General features: G+C 37.9%; 2 protein-coding genes across 2 annotated transcripts; one reads left to right on the top strand and one right to left on the bottom strand.

Annotated features, from left to right (window-relative positions):
- Positions 1-6,240: 6,240 nt before the first annotated feature.
- On the bottom strand, positions 6,241-6,888 carry LOC136278245 (piggyBac transposable element-derived protein 4-like). Its single transcript, XM_066161744.1, has one exon. It carries the CDS (start codon positions 6,886-6,888, stop codon positions 6,241-6,243), a length of 648 nt encoding a protein of 215 aa, XP_066017841.1.
- Positions 6,889-7,157: 269 nt separating this feature from the next.
- On the top strand, positions 7,158-13,236 carry LOC131768487 (tolloid-like protein 2). The gene is made up of 6 exons (XM_059084213.2): positions 7,158-7,404; positions 8,786-8,842; positions 9,355-9,741; positions 10,570-10,998; positions 11,463-11,867; positions 12,282-13,236. Exons 1-6 carry the CDS (start codon positions 7,374-7,376, stop codon positions 12,350-12,352), a joined length of 1,380 nt encoding a protein of 459 aa, XP_058940196.2. The 5' UTR covers positions 7,158-7,373; the 3' UTR covers positions 12,353-13,236.
- The last annotated feature ends 936 nt before the right edge of the window (positions 13,237-14,172 follow it).

The following is a 14,172-nucleotide window of genomic DNA, read 5'->3' as shown; positions in this document are numbered from 1 at the left end:
GTCGGGAAACCTGAAAACATATCGGAGTCTTTTTCTGTTTAAGAAGAACATAATGCTAGGACAGTCTTGGTTGGGTCTCGTCTGAATTTACCTAATCCCCTCACAAGGCTTTTTTATATTCGTATGATACTTATTGGCCGTTAATTGGCAGCCAATTTTCTATGGTCCTCTCGTTATACCCTGTTGGCGACGACTGACCCTCCTCTTTTCCCCTGAAAAGCATCTGGTCCTCCCCCTGCCCCCAATTCTCCGATTCCGCCCTCCCAGCTGATAGATAAAGACTGGTCCCTAATTAGAGGTCATGACAAAACATTTATGGTTTAAGGTCTAAGGCAAGGAGTAATTGCAATGAATGAGCTGCCAGTAATCGGATCCTTGTGTTTGCGCAAAGATTTCTAGGATCGCCACGGGGCAAACATTGCTACTCGTTATACAGAAATTTATGGGGCAAGGTTGTTTCCATGTTCAAAAAGACAATTGTAGAGGGAGATCAATGCTTTTTCGCCGCAGCTTTATCATAAATGGATAAAGATCATGTTGATTCGAGGAACGTGTAAGTTTGTTTTTGTATTTTCACGAAATATACCAATGAATTTCTCTCCTTGTGTAAGGTTTATTGTGAAATCGTCATCGCGTAATGGTCTCGACGTTTTACAAAATTAGCCATAAATCTCTATGAAATAACTCATTTAAGTCTTTTCTGTGGATATATCAGTTGTACATCGCTCCTTAAGCGACCCATTTGTACCTACTCACTGTCGCAGAAGAAATGGTTCAGTTTTGAGTCGATTATCAACGCTGGTTCGTTCTCATTGATCACAACAGAGAAGTAGTGTAGGTGTTCCATCGCTTACATGTATCTGACGATGATACTTAATGCTCAAGCTCACCATCTGTCGACACTTCAATCTCCTACTGTCTCGAGGTAGCTGTTGTAGCGCTTTTTTGTCAGTATTAGCAAGCCAAGAACAAATGAGCGAGAAATAGACTGAGCACACGTCATAAAAGCTGAGAAAGCTTATTGATTTATTTCTTGGCGATTTATAGCAAATATTTCCAAATTTCGAGACTATAAAGCGACGTCAGTTTCACAATAAACCTTGCTTTTGCTCATGAAGGAATGTTAATTGGTAGATTTTGCTACATATATCAAGCTTGTTCAATCAAAAACTTACGCTTCCCTTGTATCGATTACCCAAATCCATTTCTGATAGAAGAGCGGCGAAAAAGCGATAATCTCCCCCCAAACTAGTTTTTGGACGTCAAACAACCTTTCATCATGCATTTCTTTACAGCCACGAGGCGATCCCAGAAACCTTTGCGCAAACAAAAGGATTTAATTATTGGCAACTCATCCATTGATTGTGTTGTCTGATTGTCTGGGTGAAAGTAGACCTGCAAGGGTCTGAGACGATGGTGGAGACTGACGTTAGCTGACACGTTTCGACAGTCTTAACGAATGTCTTTACCAAAGTGAAGCCACTCATCTTTCAGAAATTATTAAATGCGGCATGATAAACACTGTAAAGAGCCCCAGTAGGTAGAATTGATTCCTAGAATTTTACTGTTCGTCTGCTAAAATAATAAATGTAATATTTGGAATCCTGGCGTCACTATTTTCCTCAGTTTCTTTACTCGCTCCTTCCGAAAATGTTAGCTCCTTTCAAACGTATATATATAGAAAAGTATTTAGTCATTTTCTTTTATTTAATTAATGAGTGAGTCCTGTGAGTTATATATGAAATGTAATGTATTGTAGAACTGCTTTTTAAAACTTTGGAATTGTACTTTTCTCGTCTTTCTTCATTCGTTATTTCAATAGGACATTGTAAGACGCTGTTAAATATGTGTCAAGAACCTACTCAGTATAAATTTCTTACATCAACATTATTATCATCATTGTGGCAGTGTAAAACTTCTGGATGCCTAGATTCCAAGCACGATAGTTGGGCGGTGCAGGCTGTAGCCAACTCCGTGACGAAGCCATAAATTTGTATTGTTAATAAAAAATATGCTAAAACTTTAATTGTTGAAAATATATAGATGTAGATCTAATAAGATTCTTGTTTATCATCGTGAAATAGGAACAAGTTCCATGTGTGACTGAGGCACTCAAAATTATCCTGATATTGTCATCATTATTAGTATTATTATCATTATTTTATTATGATTATTATTATTATCGTTATCATTATTCTTCTTATTGTTATCATTATTATTATCATTATTGTTATTATTGTCATAATTGTTATCATCATTATTATTATCATCATTTTTATTATTATCGTTATCACTACTATTATTATTATCATTATTGTTATTATTGTCATAATTGTTATTATCATCATCATTATTATCTTTTTTTATTATTATTATTATCATCGTTATGATTATGATTATGATTATTTTTAATTTTTGTTATTATCATAACTGTTAAATTTCTTCTCATCTAATTTGAAAAAATGTGTATCAGACCCAAAAAGGAGATCGATAGTTTAATAGATTATTATATGGAGGGCGATGATTTTAGCAGCGTCTCCATCAAATTTTCAGCCTAGAGAATCCCAACTTTTCGCTCAGTATGTGTGCGTGCGACGCCCTCGTACAAGAAACACGAATATGTGACCCGTGTTTCTTAATCAACTTGATCCAGAGAAGAGGATATAGCGCTATCTAGTGGCTGGATGTCCTGTGGTGTTTTACACAAAACGTTAATTACGTACCCAAGAATTTCAGGATCTCTACCCGCAAAATCCATACTGTTTGTTAAGATCGCCTACTTCTGAATGGCATTTGGGGAATGCATCATTCTCATAGGTAAGTAGAATTTCCTATCCTAAAATTTCGCGATGTTTCGTGAGTGATTATTTTAGTTTAGCTGTGATCCAATGGTAAATAAGTTACATGAAACTCGAAGTATTAATATCGAAGAAAACTACGTGTTAGTGAAAAGTATAGTTTTTGTCTCAATGGAGAAATACTTGAAGCCCTTAAAGTACTCACTATTGGTGAGAAAAAAGCACAATGATACTGATGTTTGGTTTTGCGCAGATTTCGCTATATTTATATATGGTTAGCGTAACCGATTGAGCGTCGTTGTACGTGAGTATAGCTCTTATAAATTTGCAAATTCCGTAATTGATCTGGTACAAAGTTACGGCATAATTTCGTTTAATTTCGGAAACTTTATCGATAGCTCGATCGCATCAGTCTTCATCCATATTTAATCCTTCGCATCACTTTTAAAAGCTGAAGAATAACATGTAAATGTAGCGTGCATTCAACTGAATGTTTTGGTTGAAACGACGCAGCTTTTTGTTTGTTTTTTTTTTGAAAAACCTAATATTTGTGTCGTAAACAGCAGGAAAATTACACCGTATGAATCTAAATAGACACTCCCAGGCTGGATCTTTTGTATTATAGTCAATTGAACATAACAGCACCGATTGTGAAATTTCGAATTTATTCACGATGTTTGTGACAAGGAAGGGGTGGTAGGGGAGATTTTTAGAGGAAGTAGAGTAAAAGTTCTACCAGGCCCCCTGCCCCTCATTTTTTCCCTGTGAATATATCTTCTTTTCATATTGAATATCGTAGTGACAGAGTAATCGCAATCAATTGAAAAACCTCGAAATTATGGACTGAGGGTTGGGTGAAGCAAACAATTTGACGAACTGATCGAAAATACAATAAGTTGATTTAAAACGGAAAAGTTAAGTAGGATCTATAAACTTTTGATCAGCTCTAATATGTAACAAATATGCTTCAGTTTAAGCAGTCTCCATTAGATTTTGAGGTCTATTTATATCAGTCTCATAAGACTCTAAAACGCATTTTCAAAAAAAAAATGAAATATTAGGCGATTTTAGATTGATAGCTAACGCTGCAGGAGTTTGTCTGATTTAGTTCCGACTACTTTTTTATCCAATGATTCATCGGCTAGATAGTTTGTTTTTATTTTTATTTTTTCAGTTGCAGTTTTGCATAAAAATCAATTAATGTTAATAATTGGAGTACCTTTATTTATCCGTTAGAGAGTTTCCCCTACTTAGTTTTAATTTGACTAAGTGTTGCACAAGTCTGAAGTATTTGGTTATGTCCGAATTCCCTGCCTACAGTTCGACCAAGCAAATTTTTTTTTATTAGCCGTACCTTTTCCATAATTTTCTTTTACAGTTTTTATATTTGCTTCCCGGATACCAGGAACTGCATACGGAGTTGGTGGTAAGTTTAGGGACAGTTCTATGGTTGTAACAGTTATCAAGCTGCGCAATCCCCACAATAAAATCGGCAGAAAACACCTTCAATGCTATCCATTGTTTTAGTACATGCTGATGATTATTATGGGTTTTCCGCCATAATCGCATAGTCGGCACATCATTTCAGCGGATTGAATTGTGAGATTGCTTACAATGGTTTCACGGCCACTTACAATGCAGAGGACAAAACAAATAAGTAGCTTAATCTTGTCTCTTAGTCAGTAATATCCCTTAGAAAGCTGAGGCTCTAACCTCGGAAGGCGCTTAGTTATAACAAGGTCAGAAAGAAATTTTTCTTTTGCTACAATAAGTACGCCAAGTGAAGATCAAACAGTTTTTTTTTTATTTGCTTGCTGGAACAATTAAGTTGTCAAAAATGTCTGGATCGTAAAATTCAATCCTAGTTATCGCAGGAAGTTGCTTTTCAACATATCCATCTATTTCTTGTTAATATGTATAGATATATTCAGAATGAGTAGTTTTTTCACAACTTATTAAGGGATTTCCTTATCTGTCACAGGGCTGTTATCTCAATTGCTTTGTTGGGAATTTTGCTCCTCCTCCAGATTCGGCATTTAGTACAGCTGTCACTGTCAGCTTGGTCGTCTTAGTTGCCTGTTTTAATGTTCTGATATATTTTCTTGTAAAACGCAGACAGGAGAGACCAAATCATACAGCAGCTGCTGGTATTCCTATGTCCACATTTACTAGTTCAGTTTCCTGTTCCCCACAACCAGGTGTGAGACACCTTACCAACTCTACCTCAACAGCCGGAAGTTGAACCTCCTTTCCGATTAGCATCATATTCTAACCAACACCCTCCAGTTGGTTATGCTGCCGCACCCTTTGATAACTATCCACCACCCCCAGAGTACCCATATCAACCGGAATCACCACCACTCTACCCTGGAGAGGAAGCAGTTCCATAGTATCCACCTCCAGGACAGTCGTATCCATGGCAACAGTATGAATCGTGTGCACCATCATGAGTTCATAAAATTGTTTTTTTTTAGAAACAGTTGGAGAACACTTCGCATAGAAATCGAAGATTAAGGCTGAAGAATTTGAGTAAATACCTTGGGTAAAACGAGCGCTTGAGGGGATTCCTCGGAAAAAAAATTATGACAAAATTTTCTTCTGAATTTCTTTAAATGTTACCCACCAAACTTTTCTTCGAAAAATGCATTAAACAAAAAAAACACATTAAAAGGTAAGTCACCATGCCCATTTAACTGGCCTTTGGCTCCCATGAGTGACTGATGTCAAGCAGATAAATGACAAGAATAAAAAAAAAACATACATTAGGAGATTATTAGCTATTATTATTAGTCCAATACCACATTCTCAAAACTAATATCACAAGAGTTGTATGGAAGACAGTGAGGAGAATTACTAATGAGATCTTGGGCCAAACTTATCCCAGCTATGCCTGTACTCACGCTGATCACTTGCCTCATTTCATCGGTTCATGGTACATTCAGCGGTAGCTGTAGGCAAGGGTTTTTTTTTAAACCCCTGGGGGACTGAGGGGGTGGGGGTTTTTTGACTCAATTGATGACATGACATTACTAATTAGGCCACCAAATTTTTTTAATAAGGCAGAAAACAATAAAACTAACATTTTTAGAAAGAGGAGATTTTGCACTTTCATTTGGTGCAATGAACTAATACATGTGTCTTACAGAAAAAATATGAAAAATCCAGAAAGGTAACAAAACAGATTTTTTCCCAAACCATCCTCAAATTAGAGAACAGAACTGAAGTGAAAATTTTGTCAACACAATAACTGTACACAATATCAAGTTCTATATACACAGAACACTTTTGCTAGCACAAAATAAAACACTACTGTTCTTCTTTTAACCATATTTAGTTGCAAACGTGATGTCAATCAGTAGTCTCAAAATCATTTTAGTGTTCACTTGAATCAACCTTAAACCTCGCTAAGTAAATTAATGTTTTGATCAAAGGAAACATAAAATCATCTTGATCTCCTTTGAAGTGGTCTGCCACGACTGTCTTTGAGTCTCTTGGGACCATTTCTACTGGGGTCATCAAAAAGATAACTCTGCAGTGTGTGGTAGCGCTCCAAGTGAAGATATCTCAGAATGTGAAGGTAGCGATCTCTTGACATGGTGCTAGAAAACAGTGGAGTTTTGGTGACCGAATCAGTTGACCAGTAAGCTTTCAAATTGCTTTTTTTGACAAGACCCATTGCCAATGTGAGCCCAAGCCAAGCCTTTAGCTCTGGAAGGGTAAAATCGTGGAGATCACCCAGGGAATTGTCCTCAAGCTGCCGTTTTTGATGCTCAAACCGTTTGATAATCAGTTGATAAACATTGTCAGTAAACAGAAGTTGGAAGTAATCTAAACAATTACTGTCATTGTCCATTTCTACCCTCATACCAACCTCTTCGCGAAAATTTATGCCTTCTGGGGGTTGTATAGTAGATTTCCATCTCATATTGGAGTAGTTTTGCTCCTCGTCATCGCTGTTTTCCTCTTCATCGCTGCTATCGACATCGGAAGGCGCTTCATGGTCAGAATCCACGTGGGCGATTCGCAGAAATGCTAAAGGCAAGTCATCTTCGTCCACAAAAGTTAATCCCATCGATTCTGCAGCCGCCATTTCGATCCTTTTCGCTAACAGATGTCTTACTAATTTTTTGGCGACGCCATATTTAAATGGCAGACGCGATATCGGCAACAACTGGAGTAAAAAATTCGGGAAAATTCGTATTTCGATGTTTCGAAGAGCTCTTTTCGCTGATAATGAGCCTCATTTTATTATCCAGCGGTTTAATGCATAAATAGCCTCAGTTCCCCACGGGCTTGCTTTAAATAGCAACAAAAATAGGGTGATGTAATTTTCTACGGCTGTGGCCGTAGTTCGTCCCCCAGGGCTTAAAGAAACAGTTGTTAAAAAAACTTGATAGGTAGAAAGTCTCGAGCGTATGGAACAACTTGATACATAATTTTAGGAAACATCACGCAATTTCAATGTTATTGCCTTCCCTATAATTTATGAGCGACCGCTGGCACAATAATAACATGCAACAAAATCCTGCAAATGAATGACTTGACATAGTGAAGTCTCCATTCGTCGAATCTCCCATGGCAATCGACAAAGCAATGATTATTCTAGGTAAGTCGAGTATACATTCGGTCAAGCCTTTTGGTATATTTCCTACGATGGACAGTGAGTGCGTTCGGCAGCTGTTGTTTCGTGCGGCGTGCCAAATTAAATATGCTTTCCAAGACTCCATAATCATATGGCTTCTCTTTCATTCAACATTAACCGATTTGAATGTAAAAATTGTGAAAAAAAAACCTTTGAATAAAAGCACCCATGAGTGCGCACCTTTGTTGAGGTGAGCCGTACAGTAACATGGCTTACCAGTAGAAAGGGAAAAAATAAGTCGACATTGACATTATTAAATGTAATAAAAAACGAAGAAACCGTCGTGAACAAAAACATTATTTAACTTGAAAAACGACGTGTATGAACGGGAATCAAGACGATCCCTAAATCCCATTGCTACTAAAAAATCGAGCATCGAAGCGACGTAAAAATTTGGCTAATTATAAGCAACATGCCCTGGATGAAATGCTGTCAACAGATTTGCCACATCTATAATTTATTCCAAAGTGATCGAGACATGTTTAGAGAAATATGCAAATATGTTTCCTGCACGGAACCGCTTGGTTCAGTTTTATCTGAACTAGAAATTCTGTCTAAAAAAATAAAACAAATCTGAATTGGTTTACAAATCAAGCAAGTCACGTGGTATTCAAACGTGTGACATTTTGTTATCCGAGGTCCTTCAAAATTCCGTACATTGGGGTCACTAAATTTTGTCTTTCTCTTCCCGTCTGTCATTTCAAGTGACCCCTAAAATTTTCATCGTTATCCTACTGCGTCAGTATTTCCTTAACTTGAGAATCTTATTTACCTGTAAGATAAAATAAGGTAGTAATTGCAGTTGTTCATTTTTCTGCTGCGACTTTCTGTTTTCAACTCATTGACATGGTAGTTGTTTAATTACACAAAGAAAGTAGTTTCGTGATTGAACATTTTCGATGAAATGATCGATAAGACACCGTTAAGACATCAATCACGAGATTTCGATTCCCTCAAATAGGCCATATGCCCATGAACCCTCAAGAAAAAGAGAGTAACTGAAAATGTAATCGTTTGTCTCGCGATGAAGTTACTTCTGACTATGCATCGCAACGTTTCGACTGCTTACGGCGAGTCTCACTTAGGCGATATGGTCGACTGCAGGTAAACGTTACCTTAAAAACAATTCTGCTCAGCTGTGATTGGCTGGAATTCCAAAGCTTCTAAATCGACTGAGTAAGACTCGCGTCTTGCAGCGCTAGTCATGACGACCAGCGGACAGACTACCTAATATATTATCTATTATTATTTTATCATATTATTATTTTTTTACTCTTGCACTACAACTGTGCATGACCTGAAATTTGACCCTCACGATATTTTTGGGTTTCTGTTTTTATTGCAGTTTATGTTTCATTGACGCTTTCCTTGTTCTCATTGGGTTCGTTTGCAAAGAACAACAGTAAGTTGGAACATTTATTTCTGATAATCAGCATCAATTTTATAAACAGGGAAAGAGCTAAACAATTAATCCAAGACAAATCCTTCCGGAAATAATCGTACCACCTTATAGCTGCTAAGTACAGAAATCCTTGAACAAGTATAGCCAGGAAAGTGTCACACAAGCAAACCTTGCTTTTTGAAGCAAAGAGTGCAATGAAATTGTTTTCAGTCGAACACCCGAAATTAAGTTATTCTGCAAGTAGCTCATTAAAAAGTTGAAAGATTATTTTCTTCAATAAATGGTAGAGACAGACTCGGAGGAAAAGAGCTTCAATAGGAGTTAGACCAGCGAGTTCCAATCAGTACTTCGAAAGCTCAACCAGTGAGCTTTTTGGAGACTCGTAGCAAACTAAGCTGTTTAACCAGGTTCATGATAACAAACTTCCTGCAAACTGCAAGGATAGGAATATCGATGTGTAATACTACTGCGCAATGGTGATATTAAAAAGTTATAATCAACCTTTTTTCCAGGTTGTTCCATCATTCCGCAAAGAGTCAATGCTTCCAGATGGCACAACACGACTATCACGAGTCCAAACTATCCTATGAATTACACTAATAACTTGGAATGTAATTGGTTAATTGAAGTTGCCAGTGATCTCCCATCCGTTGGTTTTATATTGAAGGTGACATTCAATAGCCTTCATTTAGTACAAGGCAGATATCTTGTTTGTGAAGACAAACTTGAGTTCTATGATGGTAACACCACTAGTCTGTCTAATCTTCTTGGATCATATTGTGGAGAAGTACCTCCCGAGGTTGTTTATTCTACTGGACAGCTTTTGTACGTCAAATTCCAGTCAGATGGATATTATTCCGACAGGGGATTCAGTTTCAATGTTTCGGCCGTTTTGGAAGGTAAGTCAATAATTACGCATTTTGTTTATTATAGTGAACCAAAAAAGGAGTTAAAATTGAAAATGGAAGGAAAAGAGAAAAACGAAAGGAAAAGAGAAAAACGAAAGGAAAAGAGAAAAACGAAAGGAAAAGGGAAATAGAAAGGAGAAAAGAAAGAAAAAAAAAGTAATCAAAAGCACATTAAAGAAGAGTAAAGGAAAGTAAAGTAAATTATAGAAAGTAAAGGAAAGGAAGGGTAGGAACGGAAAAGGTGGGAAGGAAAAGACAAGAAATGAAACAAACTTATATATAAGCTACCGCCGCCAGGTTAGCTCAGGTTGTAGAGCACCAGAATGCCTTGCGGTAGGTTGAGGTTTACGTGCTGACTTTGCTATGACATCTGCGATTGGTTAGACGTTCCAGTCCTATCGGATAAGGAAAATAAACCGCAGGCTCTGTCTCCTGCACATTCTCTGGACTGGTTGGTGGAGGACGTTAAAGAACCCACGCACTTCACGCAAAGAGTAGGGAATATTATTTCCAGTGTTGTGGTCTGGCACTGTTTCCTGTTGAAAAAATTCCTAAATTGAGGGCACCTGTAAAGTTTCCTTTCAACATTGTTAAAAAAGAGACTGCTTAATGCAGTCTCTTTTAAGTCTTACGCATAGTGTTGTAGAGCGCATTAAAGCTTGTTCATAAGGAAAATGTGCTATAAGAATGCATCATTATCATTTGTAATTAACTTATACCATAGATTCTAAACCAGAGTGCGAGGTTCGTTGACGGTTAAGTGCTAAATTATATCCCTGGAATAATAGTTGATGTTTGTGTCGTTTTTATTCCATTTAGAGGAAGCCGCTGGTATTTGTCGTAGGACAGATAGACGAGATAAAGTCCTCGAGCTTGATGGGCCATCTGGTATATTCTTTACCCCAGATTACCCTGTTCTTTACCCAATGGGTGTCCAGTGCACTTGGGTGATCTCCGTTCCTGCTGGACGGAGAGTGAAGTTGGCATTTGAAGACTTCAATCTAGGATTAAAAGTTGATGTTATTTGCGAAAATAGGGATTCAACAGATTATGTACGCATACGAGATGGGCGGATGGAAGATAGCAAAGAGCTTGCTCTGTTTTGTGGATGGCACCAGCCGATTTTGGGAAATATTTACGATGTTTATTCCACAGGAAATTATATGCGGGTCACGTTTGCCGCCTTAAGTCAGTTAAGTCGACTTGCCTCGAAAGGCTTCAAGGCCCGTTACCAATCTGTAGACGCCTGTAAGTAATTTGTCGCTTATGTCAAGATGAGAGGATCAATGTCAGTATCTGAGCAACTGCACACTTACCCCTCCCCTAACCTAACATTTACCCGTACTTGTAATCGTTTAACTTTTCGGTGGGTTATGGGAGGGGTAGGTACGCATTTATTCGGATACTGACATTGATCCAAATGAGCGTGATTTCCGACTAAAAGGCAGCTCTATTACAGCAGTATATTCGTTATAAGAAATAGATAAACAATAGTAAATCTATATTTACGTGTGAAACCAACCCTTCCTTTTTGTAAGTTTCACGGCCCATAACAGTAACGATAACGGTAACGATAACAGTAACGATACCGGTCACGATAGTGCAGATAATAAACGCAGAAAACGAAGAAGGTAACGGTTTCAGTTGCCACAGTTACTGAAAAAACCTTAAAATGATGATAAATTAACTCATTGTTTATCCCTTTTTCATAGCTCCTGATGCTTACTCTAAAGAACTATGTTATCGTGGAAACGTTAACAATAACAACCTTAAATTAACTGGTTCAAATGGAACTCTTAGAAGTCCAGAGAAGAATTCAGCTTACCCCCCAGATATGAGCTGCGATTGGCTAATCACTGTGCGAGATGGAAAAGTTGTGAAACTCAGCTTTGACATGTTTGAATTGCAACCCAGCTTTGGCCAGCCATGCACTAAAGATTATGTAGAAATCCTTGATGGAAAGGACAGGAGCAGCGCGAGCAAAGGAAGATTCTGTGGTAAAGAAAAACCAGAGGACATTCAGTCAAGCGAACGGTACATGAGGGTCATATTCAGATCAGACGCTTCAGCTGCGTATTACAAAGGTTTTAAGGCCACGTTTAGAGAAACTTCCAGAGGTACGTTTAACTGACTTTCGGGGCTGGATATTTTTTATTCAGCAGTGCCGAGGAGGGGAATTGGAGGATTTCGGTTGCGTTGCCTTATAATTTACCGGTCCATTCCCCCCCCACCCCACCCCCCTTTATGGTCTGTAGCATTCTTATAAATACCCCCTTCATTGGCAGCCAATTTTCCTAAGCCTTCCCTTTATACTCTCTTCGCGACGACTGATTCCCCTTCCATTATCCCTCAAAACTATTTTAACTATGTGATTCCCCAAACTCCGTCGATGCCCCCCTTCCCTAGGTATTAAATAATGACAGGTTCCTTAGGTGAAATTCTTACTGGGCTGTAAATTAGATTAAAAGTAGACGACGTCTCTCTTGGAATGAGCTCAGCTAAATGCCTGTTCTCCTGATTTCTGTCTTTAGGTTCCTCGACGTTCAAGGCTATCGCCTGCACAGTTGGTACAATTGTTCTAGCTGCTGTGATGATTGTCTGAGTGCTGTGTATCTGGAAGAGCAACAAAAACGAAAAGACAATGCGAGAATTCATAGTAAAAAGTTACTGCTAAAGTCTCCCCTCCCTTACAGTCAGGATTGCTCGGTTAACACTCCCCTTCAGAGACCATCCGTAGATTTTGCTCCAGCTCCGTCAAATGATTATCGGCTTGCCTCAGTGTACCATAATCTGATACAAAACCAACACCCAACCCTGGAGAAAGGAAGCTCCACCGTAACCTCTCACAGGAAAACTGTAACTGTTCCGGGCAAAAAAAAAATTTTTTGCAGCGTCAATCACACACTTTATTACAGTCCAAGTTGTGTAATAGTGTATGATGATGTACCCTATTTCCACGTGAATTTAAATTTTTTAAAATTTAAAAAACAGTTAAAACTGTACAGATACTGTATAAATATTTAGTCAGAACGTCAGCATCTTTCCATGATATTTAACCCTTAACACCCTAATATTAATATGTATATTCTCTATACTGTCCTCTTTATATTTCCTAAGGTGCCGACAAGGAGAATTCGTTTAACAATCGAGAGGGTCTTTAGTCGGTGATCACTTCCTTAATTCTCATGACCTTAATGTGTGATTCAGGGGTGATATTGTGAGGAGATATTAGATGTTAGTCACTCTCAGGGGTCAAAGGGTTAACAAATAGATGCTATTTGTCGTGCTTCTGTTCATTCACAGCTTACAGATGACGTCAAAATGCGGTAAGAACAAAACCGCTGGTTCAAAAGCCTGCATTCCTCGGCATGACGACAGGATTGTACAATATCATCTGATTTTGTGTCTTTCGAAATTTATAACTTGTAAGATAAAATTAATATAGACGATAGCATTAACACATATTGTTATAACTGAAAAGGTTAATCAAAATAAACTACACGAATACTTACCAGAAATTACAGCAATGCCTCCATTAACTGAAGCCCTTAATTGAGAGTTGTAACTCGAAAAGGAGTAAACGTGATGAATAATTGAAGAAATGTAAAATGGTTTCCGTGTTTACATAGCCTGATGTAAACACGCGGGAGGTTGGGAGAACACGAGATAAGAACACCGCGAGAAGATTCAGTATGAAAACCGTGTTTACATACGCTCATGTAAAATGGTTTTATGGCCAATCAGAGCGCGCGTACTATTTGAATTATTTTATAAGCGTTTTTCTTAGCTTGCGTAACGGCGGCATTTTCGAAGTTTGACGAAAATTTTAACCAAGATTCACAGAGTTGCTCTCTGTCTTCTCCCAGGCCCCTCTTTACGTTGTCTGTTTCTTTTCGCGGTTCTGTAGCTCCAAATTCCCAGACAGCAGTCAAGGGCGCCAGCTTCCTTGAAAGGAGTATCAAATAAATAAATAAATTGCTGAATTCTCAACATAATTTTTTGTTCATCTACCACTTAGGATCCCTCGTCGTCATCCTTATTGTTGTTATCCAGTTTCACCAGAGGGAAAAATTTGGAAGGTTAAAATTCGTGGTATTATATTGTACTGATCATACGTACGGGTTATTCGGCCTTTTCTTCGACTAGGCCTTTACTATATCCTACTTCTTAGATGCAAAAAAATTGCTGTATCAAGAAATTCTATACTTATCAAAGTTTCCTTTGAGCTAGAATACCAAATAAAGGATTGCATTTAGCATAGTAGAGAAATTTATAGCGAAAAATTTTCAATATTTCGAGTAACTTTCAGGCATTATTTTATTTGTGACCATTCTCCCGTGCATCAGAAATTACAAGGGTCTCCAGCGTCTATCAGAGGTATAGTATTTATGACGAGAGAGATCAGAGTGATGAAGGCTTGTT

Source organism: Pocillopora verrucosa, chromosome 14, assembly GCF_036669915.1.
Source record: "Pocillopora verrucosa isolate sample1 chromosome 14, ASM3666991v2, whole genome shotgun sequence".
Classification (NCBI taxonomy): domain Eukaryota; kingdom Metazoa; phylum Cnidaria; class Anthozoa; order Scleractinia; family Pocilloporidae; genus Pocillopora; species Pocillopora verrucosa.
The sequence above is the reverse complement of the archived record's forward strand: the minus strand, read 5'-3'. Positions and strand labels throughout refer to the sequence as shown.

Coding starts and splice junctions, on each gene's coding strand:
- LOC136278245 (XM_066161744.1), bottom strand. CDS start 6,888: ATGGCGGCTGCAGAATCGATGGGATTAACTTTTGTGGACGAAGATGAC.
- LOC131768487 (XM_059084213.2), top strand. CDS start 7,374: ATGGCAATCGACAAAGCAATGATTATTCTAG. Junction 7,405..8,785: donor CAAAGCAATGATTATTCTAG/GTAAGTCGAGTA, acceptor TTTTTATTGCAG/TTTATGTTTCATTGACGCTT. Junction 10,999..11,462: donor TTACCAATCTGTAGACGCCT/GTAAGTAATTTG, acceptor CCTTTTTCATAG/CTCCTGATGCTTACTCTAAA.